At 41.3% G+C, this 14,147-nt stretch overlaps 1 protein-coding gene across 2 annotated transcripts in view; it reads right to left on the reverse strand.

The window, feature by feature from the left end:
• Window positions 1-14,147, reverse strand: part of LOC128665857 (nuclear RNA export factor 1) — a 134,763-nt gene that overhangs the window by 48,203 nt on the left and 72,413 nt on the right. For both annotated transcript variants that reach the window (XM_053720091.1, XM_053720090.1), the window contains exons 14-16: window positions 732-842; window positions 598-656; window positions 373-488 (exon numbers count right to left, since the gene is read on the reverse strand). In XM_053720091.1, the coding sequence (XP_053576066.1) occupies window positions 373-488; window positions 598-656; window positions 732-842 (286 nt within the window). The remainder of the gene's footprint in view (window positions 1-372; window positions 489-597; window positions 657-731; window positions 843-14,147) is intronic.

A 14,147-nucleotide genomic window follows, 5' to 3' on the forward strand; every position in this document is an offset into this window, starting at 1 on the left:
AGAGAGAGAAAGATAGAGAGAGAGAGAGAGAGAGAGAGAGAGAGAGAAAGATAGAGAAAGATAGAGAAAGAGAGAGAGAGAAAGATAGAGAAAGAGAGAGAGAGAAAGATAGAGAAAGAGAGAGAGAGAAAGATAGAGAAAGAGAGAGAGAGAAAGATAGAGAAAGAGAGAGAGAGAAAGATAGAGAAAGAGAGAGAGACAAAGAGAGACAAAGAGAGACAAAGAGAGACAAAGAGAGACAAAGAGAGAGAGAGAGAGAGAGAGAGAGAGAGAGAAAGAAATAAAGAAAGAAAGAAAGAAAGAAAGAAAGAAAGAAAGAGAGAGAGAAAGAAAGAGATAGAGAAAGAGATAGAGAGAGATAGAGCTATTCACCGTCTGAGCCGTGACATCCACCACAAACGAGTTCAGGTCATGTTGCGTCTTTGGAAGCTCATTTAGGAAACCAACAACATTCAGACATTTGTGTTTAAGTAGTTTGAATCTGAGCGCTGCAGGGGAGGAGAAAAAGGTGCTTTAAAAAGACTAACCTATAATGATGTTTTTGTTAGCACTAATAAAAAGATTAAGGTTTCATAAAGCTCTACAAAAATCACTTACTTTGGTCTCGCACTTTCTTAAGATTTCGGCTGTCCTTTGTGTACTCTCCCAAACTGCCCCTGTGTAGAGAAACATGTCACACTGTGGCCCCAAGGACTGATTGCACGTCAGAAAGAGAAAAAGATGTCACTAACCTGTTGGGGCCCTGTGCCACGTTAGCGGGAATGCTGAGTGAGCAGCGAGCTTCCTCGTGGTAAACGTTCAGCAACCCTTGCCTGTCCTGGGAATCGTAACATGCATAGTATCTGCAGGAAACAAGTGAGCACGTTTGTGGAGATAAAGAGTGGTACAGTAAAAGCAGCTGATGAAAAGACAGGTTAAAGCACTGCAAAAAAATAAAAGAAAATACAAAAAACAAACAAACAAAAATTTAAACGGTCAAAAACATAATCTATGTTTACCAGATAAATTCCTTAACTTCCGGATAGGGAGAGTCCACGGCTTCATTCCTTACTGTTGGGAACTACAACACCTGGCCAAAGGCTTAAATATCCCTCCCACTTCCTCATTACCCCAGTCATTCTGCCGATGGAACAAAAAGGAAGATGAGGACCCTATTCTGAGGACACCACAGCCTGCAAAACTTCTATTTCCGGCGTCCCCCACTTGCTGCATATCTCTGCAAACACCTCAGGATGGAGACCATTCCCCTGGATAGAAAGATTGCCTGCTGAGAAAAACCGCCTCCCAGTTGTCCACACCCGGAATGAGGATTGCTGATAGCGAACAGATGTGGGCTTCCGCCCACTCCAAAATCTGAGATACTTCCTTCATCGCCAAGGAACTTCTCGTTCCCCCCTGATGGTTGATGTAAGCCATCTAGGTTATATTGTCCGATTGGAGAAGTGACCAAGCTTTCAAGGCCTTGAAAATTGCCTGTAGTTTCAAAATATTGATCAGGAGGGAGGGCTCCTCCTGAGTCCACAACCCCTCTGCCTTCCTGGCACCCCAAACAGACAAAAAGAAAGATGTAGCCGTAACTTTCTGTCCCTTGCGTTTTCCTGAGAAAACCACAAACAAACAAAGAAACAAAGAAGACTGACGAAAGTACTTAGTCACTTGCAGGAAAAACTCCAAGGTACGGACCACGTTCAAATTGTGCAAAAGTCTTTCCTTCTTAGAAGAAGGATTAGGACACAAAGAAGGAACAACAATCTACTGATTAATGTTCCGGTCAGAAACAACCTTAGGAAGAAAACCAAAGTTAGTACGTAAAACTACCTTATCTGAATGGAAATAAGATAAGGAGACTCATACTGTAATGCCGAGAGCTATGACACTCTCCGAGCAGAAGAATAACAAGAAATAAAACTTTCCAAGATAAAAACTTAATATCCAAGGAATGCAGAGGCACCTTGAAGAATTCAGAGAACTAAATTCAGACTCCAAAAAGGAGTAACTGGTTCGAACACAGGCCTGATCCTGACCAAGGCCTGACAAAATGAGTGTACATCTGGGACAACTGCCAGACTTTTGTGTAACAAAATAGAAAAAGACAGAGATTTGATCCTTTAGGGAACTTGACGATAAACCCTTTCTCCAAACCCTCTCGGAGAAAAGATAAAATTCTAGGAATCCTAACTCTACTCCATGAGTAGCCCGTGGATTCACACCAAGAGATATTTACGCCATATCTTATGATAAATTTATCTAGTGACAGGCTAACGAACCTGAATCATGGTCTCAATGATCGAGTCAGAAAAAACCTGCTTGGATAATAAACGTTAAATCTCCAAACAGTCAGTTTCAGATAAAACAGATTTGGATGAAGGAGGGGCCCTTGAATTAGAAAGTCCTTCCGCAAAGGAAGGACATTTCCGGATGGAGTTCCCACTCCCTCGGATGAAAGGTCCGTCTGTTCAGGAAAACCGTCTCCCAGATATCCACCCCTGGGATGTAGATCGCCGACAGGCAGCAAGAATGAGCCTCCGTCCACTAAATTATTTCGGAAACCTCTGACATCGCCAAGGAACATCTCTCGTTCCTTCCTGATTGAAGGAATCTACCAACATTATTTTGTTTGACTGGAACCTGATAAACCGGAACGAGGCTAACTCTCAGCTCCAAAATGTTTATAGGAGAAAACAGACTCTGGCTGAGTCCAAACCCTCTGAGTCCTTAGGAAGCCCCAAACTGCTCCCCACCCTAGAAGGTTGACATCTGTTGTCACAATCACCCAAGATGGTCTGCGAAAGCAGGTTCCCTGGGAGAGATGAACCAGACAACCACCACTGAAGAGAATCCCTTGTCTCCTGCTCCAGTAGTATTCGAGGAGACAAAATCTGTATAGTCTCTGATCCATTGCCTGAGTATGCTTAACTGCAGAGGTCTGAGATGAAACCGAGCAAACGGGATGATGACCATTCCCGCCACCATCAGCCAGATTACCTCCATGCACTGAGCCACTGAAGGCCGAGGAGTGGACTGAATGACTAGACAAGTATCGATAATCCCTGGTTTCTTGACATTCTATCAGAAAAATGCGTCATTGATATGAAATCTATTAAGGTTCTCAAGAAAGATGCCCTTGTGCTTACGACTAAGGAACTCTTTTCCAAATTTACATTCCACCCGTGAGATCACGGGAAGGATAACACCATGTCCGAGTGAAATCCTGCTTGCCGTAAGGATGACGCCTGGACTAGAATGTTGTCCAGATAGCGCGCAACTGCAATGCCCCGTAATTGAAGCACCGCCAACAGCAATCCAAGAACCTTTGTGAAAACTCTGAGAACTGTGGAAAGACCGAAAGGAAGAGCCACAAACTGGACGCGTTTGTCCAGAAGGCAAACTTTAGAACTTGAGACGATTCATAAATTGACCCCCTTGGATCAAAGAAAGAAACGAACGAATAGTCTCCATCTTAAAGGACGCTACACTAAGAAATTTGTTTAGACTCTTGAGATCTAAAAAGTGATCTGAAGGTTCCCTCTTTTTTGGGAACCACAAACCGATTGGGATAAAAACCCCAGACCCTGTACCTGTAATGGAACTGGAACAATTACTCCCAGGACTGAGAGGTCTCCTACGCAGTGTAAGAACGCCTTCTCCATTGTCTCATCTGCAGATAATCTCGAAAACAGAAACCTGCCTCTGGGAGGAACTCTTGAACTCTAATTTGAATCCCTGGGACACTATTTCCTATTACCCAGGGATTCTGAACATCTCGAACCCAAGCCTGAGCGAAGACGAAAAAACTGCCCCCTACAAGATCCGATCCCGGATTGGGGCATGTCCTTCATGCTGTCTTTGATTCAACAGCAGGCTATTTGGATTTTTTTTTTTTTTTTAAATTCTTTAAATTTCAAAAGAGATCCTTTCCGTCAAGCCAGGTCCCAACAAGGTCCTCCCCTTGTAAGGAATCGCTAAAAGCTTAGACTTAGAGCATACATCCGTAGAACAAGGTTCTAACCATAAGACTCTGTGAGCTTCTATGCTCCCAGACTGATAACTTGAAGGAAAGAATTTGAAACAAAGGAATTAGCCAATTTGAAAGCTTATCCTCTCCTGGCGTTTATCCAGGGGAGTTTCTGACTTAGTAGCATCAAACAACGCATCAAACCAATATATCGTCTCACTAGTGACTGCAGCAAAATACACAGCTGGTTGCCTTGGAAACCCTGGTGTACATCCCTTTTCTAATCTTTTGTCCACAGGACCTTTGAAAAACCCAACTCTCCTTTAAGGGTATAGTAGTTCTCTTAGTTAAGCTGGAAACGACTCCATCCTGAGTCGGCTATGGGAAACATCATATTAAATATAGGGAATGCGGTTTCTTCCATTCCTTATAACTTACTGGACGCACTAGAATAGATTACACCATTCGTAATAGCCACTATTGACTCAATCACCCTAAATGATTGAAAATAATTCCTCTAGAAATGTTCTACCATGTGGTAAAAACATATAATGCATGAAATGCAGATCAACTCTTGGTGGAGTGTAAGAGGAAGCGCAGGGCACTGCATGTGAGCTTCTACAGACTCCTAAACAGCAAACGCCTTTGAAGGAGTAATGTCAGAAAAGAGTGAGATTCTTTATTAAAAATTGACACATAAAAAACGTTAAATTTTAAAAGTAACTTCTTATTTCTGTATGCAGAAGAAAGCTAAATTAGCATGCCAATAACATAATTTATGTAAGAACTTACCTGATAAATTCATTTCTTTCATATTAGCAAGAGTCCATGAGCTAGTGACGTATGGGATATACATTCCTACCAGGAGGGGCAAAGTTTCCCAAACCTCAAAATGCCTATAAATACACCCCTCACCACACCCACAATTCAGTTTAACGAATAGCCAAGAAGTGGGGTGATAAAAAAGTGCGAAAGCATATAAAATAAGGATTTGGAATAATTGTGCTTTATACAAAAATCATAACCACCACAAAAAAAGGGCGGGCCTCATGGACTCTTGCTAATATGAAAGAAATGAATTTATCAGGTAAGTTCTTACATAAATTATGTTTTCTTTCATGTAATTAGCAAGAGTCCATGAGCTAGTGACGTATGGGATAATGATTACCCAAGATGTGGATCTTTCCACACAAGAGTCACTAGAGAGGGAGGGATAAAATAAAGACAGCCAATTCCTGCTGAAAAAAATCCACACCCAAAATAAAGTTTAATGAAAAACATAAGCAGAAGATTCAGACTGAAACCGCTGCCTGAAGTACTTTTCTACCAAAAACTGCTTCAGAAGAAGAAAATACATCAAAATGGTAGAATTTAGTAAAAGTATGCAAAGAGGACCAAGTTGCTGCTTTGCAAATCTGATCAACCGAAGCTTCATTCCTAAACGCCCAGGAAGTAGAAACTGACCTGGTAGAATGAGCTGTAATCCTCTGAGGCGGAGTTTTACCCGACTCAACATAGGCAAGATGAATTAAAGATTTCAACCAAGATGCCAAAGAAATGGCAGAAGCTTTCTGGCCTTTTCTAGAACCGGAAAAGATAACAAATAGACTAGAAGTCTTTCGGAAAGACTTAGTAGCTTCAACATAATATTTCAAAGCTCTAACAACATCCAAAGAATGCAATGATTTCTCCTTAGAATTCTTAGGATTAGGACATAATGAAGGAACCACAATTTCTCTACTAATGTTGTTGGAATTCACAACTTTAGGTAAAAATTCAAAAGAAGTTCGCAACACCGCCTTATCCTGATGAAAAATCAGAAAAGGAGACTCACAAGAAAGAGCAGATAATTCAGAAACTCTTCTGGCAGAAGAGATGGCCAAAAGGAACAAAACTTTCCAAGAAAGTAATTTAATGTCCAATGAATGCATAGGTTCAAAGGGAGGAGCTTGAAGAGCTCCCAGAACCAAATTCAAACTCCAAGGAGGAGAAATTGACTTAATGACAGGTTTTATACGAACCAAAGCTTGTACAAAACAATGAATATCAGGAAGAATAGCAATCTATCTGTGAAAAAGAACAGAAAGAGCAGAGATTTGTCCCTTCAAGGAACTTGCAGACAAACCCTTATCTAAACCATCCTGAAGAAACTGTAAAATTCTCGGTATTCTAAAAGAATGCCAAGAAAAATGATGAGAAAGACACCAAGAAATATAAGTCTTCCAGACTCTATAATATATCTCTCTAGATACAGATTTACGAGCCTGTAACATAGTATTAATCACAGAGTCAGAGAAACCTCTTTGACCAAGAATCAAGCGTTCAATCTCCATACCTTTAAATTTAAGGATTTCAGATCCTGATGGAAAAAAGGACCTTGTGACAGAAGGTCTGGTCTTAACGGAAGAGTCCACGGTTGGCAAGAGGCCATCCGGACAAGATCCGCATACCAAAACCTGTGAGGCCATGCCGGAGCTACCAGCAGAACAAACGAGCATTCCCTCAGAATCTTGGAGATTACTCTTGGAAGAAGAACTAGAGGCGGAAAGATATAGGCAGGATGATACTTCCAAGGAAGTGATAATGCATCCACTGCCTCCGCCTGAGGATCCCGGGATCTGGACAGATATCTGGGAAGTTTCTTGTTTATATGAGACGCCATCAGATCTATTTCTGGAAGTTCCCACATTTGAACAATCTGAAGAAATACCTCTGGGTGAAGAGACCATTCGCCCGGATGCAACGTTTGGCGACTGAGATAATCCGCTTCCCAATTGTCTACACCTGGGATATGAACCGCAGAAATTAGACAGGAGCTGGATTCCGCCCAAACCAAAATTCGAGATACTTCTTTCATAGCCAGAGGACTGTGAGTCCCTCCTTGATGATTGATGTATGCCACAGTTGTGACATTGTCTGTCTGAAAACAAATGAACGATTCTCTCTTCAGAAGAGGCCAAAACTGAAGAGCTCTGAAAATTGCACGGAGTTCCAAAATATTGATCGTAATCTCACCTCCTGAGATTCCCAAACTCCTTGTGCCGTCAGAGATCCCCACACAGCTCCCCAACCTGTGAGACTTGCATCTGTTGAAATTACAGTCCAGGTCGGAAGCACAAAAGAAGCCCCCTGAATTAAACGATGGTGATCTGTCCACCACGTTAGAGAGTGTCGAACAATCGGTTTTAAAGATATTAATTGAGATATCTTTGTGTAATCCTTGCACCATTGATTCAGCATACAGAGCTGAAGAGGTCGCATGTGAAAACGAGCAAAGGGGATCGCGTCCGATGCAGCAGTCATAAGACCTAGAATTTCCATGCATAAGGCTACCGAAGGGCATGATTGTGACTGAAGGTTTCGACAAGCTGAAATCAATTTTAGACGTCTCTTGTCTGTTAAAGACAGAGTCATGGACACTGAATCTATCTGGAAACCCAGAAAGGTTACCCTTGTCTGAGGAATCAATGAACTTTTTGGTAAATTGATCCTCCAACCATGATCTTGAAGAAACAACACAAGTCGATTCGTATGAGATTCTGCTAAATGTAAAGACTGAGCAAGTACCAAGATATCGTCCAAATAAGGAAATACCACAATACCCTGTTCTCTGATTACAGACAGAAGGGCACCGAGAACCTTTGTAAAAATTCTTGGAGCTGTAGCTAGGCCAAACGGCAGAGCCACAAACTGGTAATGCTTGTCCAGAAAAGAGAATCTCAGGAACTGATAATGATCTGGATGAATCGGAATATGCAGATATGCATCCTGTAAATCTATTGTGGACATATAATGCCCTTGCTGAACAAAAGGCAAGATAGTCCTTACAGTTACCATCTTGAACGTTGGTATCCTTACATAACGATTCAATATTTTTAGATCCAGAACTGGTCTGAAGGAATTCTCCTTCTTTGGTACAATGAAGAGATTTGAATAAAACCCCATCCCCTGTTCCGGAACTGGAACTGGCATAATTACTCCAGCCAACTCTAGATCTGAAACACAATTCAGAAATGCTTGAGGTTTCACTGGATTTACTGGGACACGGTAAAGAAAAAATCTCTTTGCAGGAGGTCTCATCTTGAAACCAATTCTGTACCCTTCTGAAACAATGTTCTGAATCCAAAGATTGTGAACAGAATTGATCCAAATTTCCTTGAAAAAACGTAACCTGCCCCCTACCAGCTGAGCTGGAATGAGGGCCGCACCTTCATGAGGACTTAGAAGCAGGCTTTGCCTTTCTAGCAGGCTTGGATTTATTCCAGACTGGAGATGGTTTCCAAACTGAAACTGCTCCTGAGGATGAAGGATTAGGCTTTTGTTCTTTGTTGAAACGAAAGGAACGAAAACGATTATTAGCCCTGTTTTTACCTTTAGATTTTTTATCCTGTGGTAAAAAAATTCCTTTCCCACCAGTAACAGTTGAGATAATAGAATCCAACTGAGAACCAAATAATTTGTTACCCTGGAAAGAAATGGAAAGTAGAGTTGATTTAGAAGCCATATCAGCATTCCAAGTCTTAAGCCATAAAGCTCTTCTAGCTAAAATAGCTAGAGACATAAACCTGACATCAACTCTGATAATATCAAAAATGGCATCACAGATAAAATTATTAGCATGCTGAAGAAGAATAATATCATGAGAATCATGATCTGTTACTTGTTGCGCTAAAGTTTCCAACCAAAAAGTTGAAGCTGCAGCAACATCAGCCAAAGATATAGCAGGTCTAAGAAGATTACCTGAACATAGATAAGCTTTTCTTAGAAAGGATTCAATTTTCCTATCTAAAGGATCCTTAAACGAAGTACCATCTGACGTAGGAATAGTAGTACGTTTAGCAAGGGTAGAAATAGCCCCATCAACTTTAGGGATTTTGTCCCAAAATTCTAATCTGTCAGACGGCACAGGATATAATTGCTTAAAACGTTTAGAAGGAGTAAATGAATTACCCAATTTATCCCATTCTTTGGAAATTACTGCAGAAATAGCATTAGGAACAGGAAAAACTTCTGGAATAACCACAGGAGATTTAAATACCTTATCCAAACGTTTAGAATTAGTATCAAGAGGACCAGAATCCTCTGTTTCTAAAGCAATTAGTACTTCTTTAAGTAAAGAACGAATACATTCCATTTTAAATAAATATGAAGATTTATCAGCATCAATCTCTGAGACAGAATCCTCTGAACCAGAAGAGTCATCAGAATCAGAATGATGATGTTAATTTAAAAATTCATCTGTAGGGAGAGAAGTTTTAAAAGATTTTTTACGTTTACTAGGAGGAGAAATAACAGACATAGCCTTCTTTATGGATTCAGAAACAAAATCTCTTATGTTATCAGGAACATTCTGCACCTTAGATGTTGAAGGAACTGCAACAGACAATGGTACTTTACTAAAGGAAATATTATCTGCATTAACAAGTTTGTCATGACAATTAATACAAACAACAGCCGGAGGAATAGCTACCAAAAGTTTACAGCAGATACACTTAGCTTTGGTAGATCCAGCACTAGACAGCGATTTTCCTGTAGTATCTTCTGACTCAGATGCAACGTGAGACATCTTGCAATATGTAAGAGAAAAAACAACATATAAAGCAAAATTGATCAAATTCCTTAAATGACAGTTTCAGGAATGGGAAAAAATGCCAAAGAACAAGCTTCTAGCAACCAGAAGCAATGAAAAATGAGACTTAAATAATGTGGAGACAAAAGCGACGCCCATATTTTTTTAGCGCCAAATAAGACGCCCACATTATTTGGCGCCTAAATGCTTTTGGCGCCAAAAATTACGCCACATCCGGAACGCCGACACTTTTGGCGCAAAATAACGTCTAAAAATGACGCAACTTCCGGCGACACGTATGACGCCGGAAACGGAAAAGATTTTTTGCGCCAAAAAAGTCAGCGCCAAGAATGACGCAATAAAATGAAGCATTTTCAGCCCCCGCGAGCCTAACAGCCCACAGGGAAAAAGAGTCAAATTGAAGGTAAGAAAAAATGATTAATTCAAATGCATTATCCCAAATATGAAACTGACTGCCTGAAAATAAGGAATGTTGAACATTCTGAGTCAAGGCAAATAAATGTTTGAATACATATATTTAGAACTTTATAAACAAAGTGCCCAACCATAGCTTAGAGTGTCACAGAAAATAAGATTTACTTACCCCAGGACACTCATCTACATGTTTGTAGAAAGTCAAACCAGTACTGAAACGAGAATCAGCAGAGGTAATGGTATATATAAGAGTATATCGTCGATCTGAAAAGGGAGGTAAGAGATGAATCTCTACGACCGATAACAGAGAACCTATGAAATAGACCCCGTAGAAGGAGATCACTGCATTCAAATAGGCAATACTCTCCTCACATCCCTCTGACATTCACTGCACGCTGAGAGGAAAACCGGGCTCCAACTTGCTGCGGAGCGCATATCAACGTAGAATCTAGCACAAACTTACTTCACCACCTCCATCGGAGGCAAAGTTTGTAAAACTGAATTGTGGGTGTGGTGAGGGGTGTATTTATAGGCATTTTGAGGTTTGGGAAACTTTGCCCCTCCTGGTAGGAATGTATATCCCATACGTCACTAGCTCATGGACTCTTGCTAATTACATGAAAGAAATAACTGTTTATAGACATCGCCATGACATAAAAGCAGCAATGTCTTGTGCAGCAATTCCAGATGGGAATTGCAGGGAACTGCATGTGACTGTCTCTTTAAAATGTAAAAGTAATTACAAAACACTATTCCTAAGGAATACATTTCTCACATACATAAGGAATAGCCAAAGAGTTGGTGGTTAAAGGTTGTGTAACATAAACACTCTCTGCATAGCCTCTTTGTCCACACTTTGACCAGAGAAACCAAGAGCTCTCAAAAAAAATCCTTTAATCAGTGAATAACTGTACCTATACAAAAACTGTACTGTCACTTTAAATTTTAAAAAGAGTAACATTTTTTATTCTTTTATTTTTGTAAATATGGCAGAAGAGCTTAAATAGGCTGTGTAAGTTATCAAAACCCCCTCAGCAGTAAAAAAAGGCTGAGGTGCCTATCTGAAAAAAAAAAACATCTCCCTCTGAGCAGCACATTCATGATCCGCAACAGGGAAAGACAGTCTCCGGTCTCATTATGCATACAGTATGAGTCTGCGTATAGGACCAGCAACTGCTGTGGAAGAGAAGGGGGAAAAAAGGCGTGGCAAGTCAATACTGCCCCCCCCCCACTGTGGGGGGTAACAAAAAACAAACTTCTCCCGGTCGCAATATTGTTTATGGGGCACTATGTAAATTCCGAGACAGACCAAATAAACTTGACAAACTCATCTCCCAGTTTGCACCTTTCTTATCAAACCGCCGGGAGATAAGTGCCCCAGAGACCAAATATGACAATAGTCAAATAAATGTAAATTACAACTGCCTAGGGCAATAGCAGCACAGTAATCTCCTGGTCAGCAATGCTTCTTATGAAACCGCCGGGAGATTAAATACAGCGCCTCAGAGACTAATTAGTATAATGGCCAGATAATACACCCACCCAGGGCGATGTCAGTACAGCAATCTCCCGGCCGGCATGTTTCTTATGTAACCACCGGGAGATTAGATAAAGAGCCTCAGAGACTAATTCCTATAGTAAAAATAAACCCGCCTTGGGGATATTAGAACAGTCATCCCCCGGTCAGCATGGTTCTTTAAGTAACCGCCGGGAGATGGTACTACCACCATCGTCATGCCCTGTGAGCCCAGTGCCTGCGCTGTCACATAATATCCTAGGTATCATGGAGAGTTTAGGCAAAATAAAAATAAAGTGCCCATCCATTAAAGGTTTCTTTATCAATCCCATAGAGAGTAAGTGCCCAACTTCTTCTGAGTTTCTTCTTCATGTCCCCAGAAATAAAAGTCAGCACTTACCTCATCCTGCCCGACAGCAAAGGCAGCCTCCTGGTTTGCGAGGTCCTATTCCTCACATGGACCTGTGAAAGAGGAGAAAATACTGAGCAATATCCCTCAGATTTTTCAGGGTTAGGGCAGCATAAATGTATGGGAGGCGCAGTGAGAATTATGTCCCACAAGTTCCCATTGCTTTAAAGCCACCAAAAGCTCTACTGTAGAGAATGATATGGACTACGGCTACACCCTTGAACAAAGCAGCACTCTCTGACACTACTTTAAAAGTAACAAACTCTTGATTGAAGAATCTAATCTAACACCTCACTTTACCTCTTCTTATCACTAACGTTGGCAAAGAGAATGACTGGAGTGGGAGGGAAGGGAGGAGCTATTTAACAGCTCTGCTGTGGTGCTCTTTGCCTCCTCCTGCTGATCAGGAGGTGAATATCCCATTAGTAATTAAGATGATCCGTGTCTTAAAAAAGAAATTTAAACAATCTTACCTCCAGGATCCATGCTGTGGAACAGAACACCGCCTCTCAAGTGTGACAGTCTTATAGCAGAGCTCCTGACATGGACTTGAGTGAGAAAAAGCAGGCAGTGAAACTTGTCAACACTGATTGCTTAGTAGCTGTAAGCAGTAGTCTGGATAGTTTTGCAGAAAAACTTTCCTTGCATCTCCAGACTCTAACTTTCATCAATACTCTTACTGAGAGGTTGGCATGACTACTTAAAACTGAAGTCCTAACCCGAAGGGCAGATACCCTTTTTCAGGAATCTCTAAATCTTCTCTTCTGACACCTCCTAACATGACGAAAGGCAAAGAATGACTGGGGTAATGAGGAAGTGGGAGGGATATTTAAGCCTTTAGCTGGGGTGTCTTTGCCTCCTCCTGGTGGCCAGGTGTAGTATTTCCCATCAGTAAGGAATGAAGCCGGGGATTCTCCCTATCTTAGGAAGGAAATCCCTTGATTGTTATAAGGTTTTTAACTGGTTGTAAAGCACCTCCCCAATAAAAGCAGCAATTTGTCTCCCTAGTATGCAAGGGATCCACAGGAGAGTGATACCCTGACCCGCTGAATACTTTAAAGGGACACACAACCCCAAAGATTTCGTTCATGATTTAGGTAGTACATATACATACACTTTTAAATAACTTTTAAATGTACTTCTATTATCAAATTTGCTTCATTCTCTTAACCTTTGCTGAAGGAAAGGCATTGCACTACTGGCAGCTAGAGGAACATATCTAGTTAGCCAATCACAAGAGACAAATGTGTGCAAGCACCAATCAGCAGCTAGCTATCACTTGTGAAGGATATGTGTATATTGTTTTTATTTCTAAAACTCCTAACCTTTTAAGTATAGGACAAGTCAGAAATTTTGAATAAGGTGTAGGTAATTCCCATGGTAAGGGTTATCACCTGCTCCAGCTATGTACCAGGGAAGGTTTTAATATGAGGAAGGGACATTTTTAAATCCCCAATGTCCATGTATTATGCTTACCTGATAATTTCATTTCCATCTGTGGGAGGAGAGTCCACTGCTTCATTCATTACTTGTGGGAAATAAGAACCTGGCCACCAGGAGGAGGTAAAGACACCCCAGCCAAAGGCTTAAATACGTCCCCCCCACATCCCACAGTCATTCTGCTAAGGGAACAAAGAACAGTAAGAGAAATATCAGGGTATAAATGGTGCCAGAAGACTAAAATAAAATTTAGGTCCGCCCACCAGAGAAATGGGCAGGGGCAGTGGACTCTCCTCCCACAGATGGAAATAAAATCATCAGGTAAGCATAATTTATGTTTTCCATCTTAATGGGAGGAGAGTCCACTGTTTCATTCATTACTTGTGGGAACAAATACCCAAGCGCTAGAGGACTAGAGGACACTATGAAAAAAAAAAAAACGGGAGGGCAAAAGGAGGGAGACCCTAAACTGAGGGTACCACAGCCTGCAGAAACCTTCCTCCAAAAGCTGATTCCGCCAAAGCAAAGACAACAAATTACATACTTTTGCAAAAGTATGTAAAGACCAAGTGGCCACCTTACAAATCTGCTCCATAGAGGCCTCATTCTTAAAGGCCCAAGAAGAGGCCACAGCTCTTGTTGAGTGAGCCGTAATCCTCTGGACACAAGCCTCCTCAGATGGATCATACTCGTCAACCAAAAGGATAGAGAGGTGGCAGAGGCCCTCTGCGCTTCCCTGAATACACAACAAATAAGGACGAAGTCTGTCTGAACTCCTTCGTGGCCTGAAGATAACATTTCAAGGCCCGAACCACGTCAAGAT

The sequence above is a fragment of the Bombina bombina genome, chromosome 7, assembly GCF_027579735.1.
Source record: "Bombina bombina isolate aBomBom1 chromosome 7, aBomBom1.pri, whole genome shotgun sequence".
Classification (NCBI taxonomy): Eukaryota; Metazoa; Chordata; class Amphibia; order Anura; family Bombinatoridae; genus Bombina; species Bombina bombina.